The following is a 4,909-nucleotide window of genomic DNA, read 5'->3' on the forward strand; positions in this document are numbered from 1 at the left end:
AAAATTGCATCAAATGGACCCACTTATCATCTTACATCATAAATCATTGATTACATCAAATGGCATTGATGATTGATGATCAAGAAAATCAATAGCTATGAAAAAAATCAACTTACCAACATATAACATTCTATTTCAAGGACCTCTTTGTCTTCCATCCCTAGACACACACTCAATTAGGTCTTTGTTTCACAATAGGAGTCTATAACATTGGAATTTCAAATGCTTAATGATTAGATTTGTTTTTTGTTTTTGTTTTTTTGGGTGTTTTTTTTCAGCAGTATAAATAGAATGTAGTTTCATGATGTTGTTCTTCATTAATTAGTCTCTTTCATTCATGGGAACCAAAAAAGGCATAGTGACAGAACTGCCAATAGGGTATAGATTTGTACCAACAGATGAAGAGATGGTGGAATATCTTGTGAACAAGGTCCTCCAAAGGACATTTCCAACTCATGTTATTCAAGAGATTGATGCCAGTGAGCTTTATAGCAAGCCTCCTATGAATCTAGGTACAATTGTTTATATATCATATTATGTGAGAGAGATTTATGTTCTATCAGTTTGTTTGCTTTGAATTTTTAGAATTCATTTCTAAAAAAATTAAAATTTTTTATTTTTCGGATTTTTTGTTTTTACTGAATTTTTTTTTTAATATTCTAAGCAATTTTTTTTAATTTTTAGATACACCTAATATAAATACACTTAATATTTGTGAAATTGTTTTTAAGAAAATTCATTAAATACCAAAAATATAAATAAAAAAATGAGAATTCAGTATATTTTTTGTATTTTTGTGTATTTATTATTTTTTAAAATATTTTTTTACAAATATTTTACTTTTTAGATACATCTAAGTAAGGTGCATCTAAAAAAGTAAATCAATTGCTTAAAATTTTAAAAATATTAACTAAGAACAAAAAAATATGAAAAACAAAAAACTCGATTTTCAGAAAAATTAAATTTAAAAAATTAAAACCAAACACACTGATTTTCTCAAAATTTAATCTAATAAAAAAATATTAGTGTAGGGTACAGATTCATTCTAAGTGTGAATTTTATTATACAAGAATTGAATTTGGATCACATATTCTTTTCCTTGGTAAAATTTTGAAAGTCTTATTATTCCAAGAATAAGATAATTTTGAAGTACAAGAATCCGATCACAAAATTGAATGCAAATCTCTCACATTGGGGTGGGATATAGGTCCCATGAGATTTGTATTATATTCTGTAATTAGTTTTTTTTTTTTTTTTTTTTTTGGGTCAAAATATTTTGTGATTAATTTTGTGCATATAGAAGAGCTACAACAATAATGTTAAGTACCAAAAAGTTAATTTCTTACCCACACTACCCGCAAATTTTAAACTTCAATTATGTATTCAAGTTTTGATTTTTTTTATTTTTAGTATTTTTCCTAATTACGTAACAAAAGTTCACAAAATATGCAGTGTTTTTGTGATTTTTTTTGTGTTGATAGCATTATTTGGAATTTTTTACTATCATCAATCTTATTGGGGTGGTAATGATGATAGAAAACTATTGGATGTGATTTCATTTTTATAGATCTAGCCATGCTAAGGGAAATATTATTTACTGTTCTTGGGTAAATATATGTTGTTCTTTCATTTGAATTTTATTAGCTTAAATAGAAAAATTTATCACATTTAGATTGATTATTTGGCAAATTGTTTGAGAAAACTGATTTAGATTTTTTTTTTTTTTTTTTTTTTGTGTGTGTGTGTGTTGAAAACTTCATTTTCATTTCTAAAAAACAAAAGAAAAAAGAAAAAAAAAAACTTATTTGGCAAATTGTTTCAGATTTTTTTTTTTTTCAAGAAAACAAAATTTACGTTATCTATTTTGATACAAATTGTTTTAGAAAACTGCTTTATGATTTATTTTTTTTTTTAAATAACTCACTTTATTTTTGTTTTTTTTTTTATAGGAAATGCCAAGAAAATTTGTTTTCAGATTATCAAAAAATAAATATTTAAACTTTTATTATTTTGTTAAAAAATGCTTGAGAACACCAATTGAACATTCCTAATGACATAGAATGTACCATGTGAAGGGGTGGGCGCACACTCATCATTCCTCCTCTCTATCTTTCTCTCTCTCTTCCACATTATTAGGGTTAAAATGAGAATGCTATATTGGTAGAATGTAGTATAGTTGTATTTTGTTTATGAAAACAAAAGCAATTTGTTTTTTTCTTTTTTTTTATAGGAAATGCCAAGAAAATTTGTTTTCAGATTATCAAAAAAAAAATATATTTTAAAACTTTTTATTATTCTGTTAAAAAATGCTTGAGAACACTAATTGAACATTCCTAATGACATAGAATGTACCATGTGAAGGGGTGGGCGCACACTCATCATTCCTCCTCTCTATCTTTCTCTCTCTCTTCCACATTATTAGGGTTAAAATGAGAATGCTATATTGGTAGAATGTAGTATAGTTGTATTTTGTTTATGAAAACAAAAGCAATTTGTTTTTTTCTTTTTTTTTATAGGAAATGCCAAGAAAATTTGTTTTCAGATTATCAAAAAAAAAATATATTTTAAAACTTTTTATTATTCTGTTAAAAAATGCTTGAGAACACTAATTGAACATTCCTAATGACATAGAATGTACCATGTGAAGGGGTGGGCGCACACTCATCATTCCTCCTCTCTATCTTTCTCTCTCTCTTCCACATTATTAGGGTTAAAATGAGAATGCTATATTGGTAGAATGTAGTATAGTTGTATTTTGTTTATGAAAACAAAAGCAAACAATATTTGAAAACAATCTTCTTTGAACGCGTTCTGGTTTCTGTTTTTCTATTAAAAAAATTTTGAAAACTATTTTGGGAGAAAGATGATGAAAATAATAACCCTCTTTTTGAAAAACCAAAATGTAGTCTTCAAAATTTTTACAGAAATGAAAATAATACGAAAATGATGGGTATTTTTTAACTTTCCATTATGTTTGTTTCTAATAACTCAAAAAATGGAAACAAAAACACAATCAAACAGACAGAAGAACCTTATAGTTTCATTTTATGATATTCAAATTTCATTATTATCTTATTTATTTATTTCAATCATCTTTTGGAGTATATATATATGTTGCATTAATGTTGATCAATTTTTTTTTTTTCTTTTTTTCTTTTTTTGTGACAGTGGAAGAAGACCAATTTCATGGAAAAGACTGGTTGTATTTTTTTATTCATGGAGATGAATATTTTTATGGGGAAAGGAAAAAAACCAGAGTAGTTGGAAATGAATTAGGGTTTTGGAGTTCAGTTGGAGAAGAAGATCCAATTTATAACACAGATGGAAATATTTTTGCTTTCAAGACCTACTTCATTTATTTTTCTGGATCACTTGCTAAAGCGAAGAAAACACAATGGAAGATGGAAGAGTTTCGACTACCACTCAAATTTCAAACAAAAGAATTAGAGGTGACATTATTAAGTCACGTTTTTAAAATATGATTTTATTATAAAGTTAATAATAAGTTAATTGAAATCGTGTTTACTTCACAAAATAATATGACTTTTGCGAAATAAATTCAGAATTGTTTGGGTTTGCAATATTTATGTTGAAAATGTTTTTTTTTTTTTTTTTTTGGTTGAGTTCATGTTGAAGATGTAGGCAATAAACTTTTGGCAAAACAAAAAAGTGAAGATAATCATAATAAAATAAATTATAGTCAAAACAAAAAAGTGAAGATAATCATAATCAAAACAAGTTATGTATTTAAAACAAATTAACCCAAACTTGTTCATTTAATAAACAGGCTTAGCGAGTTGAATTAAAATGAATACAAGTCAGACAAATTGAAAAAGGTTTAAACGGGTACCCATGTCTAATCTGTTTGTCTAATTTTAATTAGGTTTGCAAAATGCAATTCATTTAAATTTGTTTATGAATTTGATCGGATTTAAATAGATTTTAAATTGATGTAATTAGACAAATCCATAAGTATGTGAACTTCTATAAAATGGTAACTATGGACTTTTTTTATTTTAAGTAAAAAAAAAAAAATTAAGGAGCATAAAAAGAAGTTTCAAAAATTAAAAATAAAATAAAATAAAATAAACTGTGTAAATTCAAATTTGATATAACATGGGTCACATTTAAATAAATTTGATACATGTATTATATTTTCAAACATTCTTTCCGGACTAAAGTAATAAAAACACACTTTTTCAATTTCAATTAAAAAGAAAAACTTTATTAACATATTTTCTTTTTCTTTATATGTTGCAGAGGGGTAATTGGGTGTTGGGAAGACTGAAAAGAGGGCAAGATTACAATAGCTGCTTTTGATGCTTTCTTTTTTATTATTTATCATTTTGCTTTTGGCGTTAAAAAATAAAAAGAAAGTTGATTCATTACTTCATATATTTTTTTAATTAGAAGCCCCATGAGAGAGAGAGAGAGAGAGAATTTGAGGACTTTTGTTTTTGGCTTTGGCATATAAACGTCATTGCCTTTTATTTTATTTATTGTGGGAGTCTCGTACGACATTCCTACTTTTAATTACATCAATAAATTCCTTTTTATCACTAATTAAAAATAAATAAATAAATAATTAGTTTAAAGTCCCTCTCCTATTTTTAGTAATGGTCACAATATTTTTTTTGTGTAGTCTAAGTTCCCTCCATATATCACACTTACTCTGTTATTCACACACTCTCTCTCTCTCTCTTCAAACCCTTCATCTCTCTTCTTTCTTTGTTACATCCATGGCGGGGAGATTAGGGTTTGGTTCGACGACGACGATGATCATCACCAACACTTCTACTAAAGATCTTCTCATTGTTGTTGCGACCGATTCCATCTTCGTTCGCATTGAAGCTGTTACAAAGAAGTTTCTAGAACTCTCTGGAGAATATATGGATCTTGCATCAACAAC

General features: G+C 26.4%; 1 protein-coding gene across 1 annotated transcript; it reads left to right on the top strand.

Moving 5' to 3' along the window:
* The first annotated feature begins 337 nt into the window (after nucleotides 1-337).
* Nucleotides 338-4,320, top strand: LOC145824154 (putative NAC domain-containing protein 94). Its single transcript, XM_082923762.1, has 3 exons — nucleotides 338-512; nucleotides 3,169-3,449; nucleotides 4,261-4,320. The coding sequence occupies exons 1-3, from the start codon at nucleotides 338-340 to the stop codon at nucleotides 4,318-4,320; spliced, it is 516 nt and encodes a 171-aa protein (XP_082779888.1).
* Nucleotides 4,321-4,909: the final 589 nt, after the last annotated feature.

Source organism: Camellia sinensis, chromosome 4 (genome assembly GCF_055761805.1).
Source record: "Camellia sinensis isolate YWXY chromosome 4, ASM5576180v1, whole genome shotgun sequence".
In the NCBI taxonomy this organism is placed as follows: Eukaryota; Viridiplantae; Streptophyta; class Magnoliopsida; order Ericales; family Theaceae; genus Camellia; species Camellia sinensis.

Coding starts and splice junctions, on each gene's coding strand:
- LOC145824154 (XM_082923762.1), top strand. CDS start 338: ATGGGAACCAAAAAAGGCATAGTGACAGAACTGCCAATAGGGTATAGA. Junction 513..3,168: donor CAAGCCTCCTATGAATCTAG/GTACAATTGTTT, acceptor TTTTTGTGACAG/TGGAAGAAGACCAATTTCAT. Junction 3,450..4,260: donor TTCAAACAAAAGAATTAGAG/GTGACATTATTA, acceptor TATATGTTGCAG/AGGGGTAATTGGGTGTTGGG.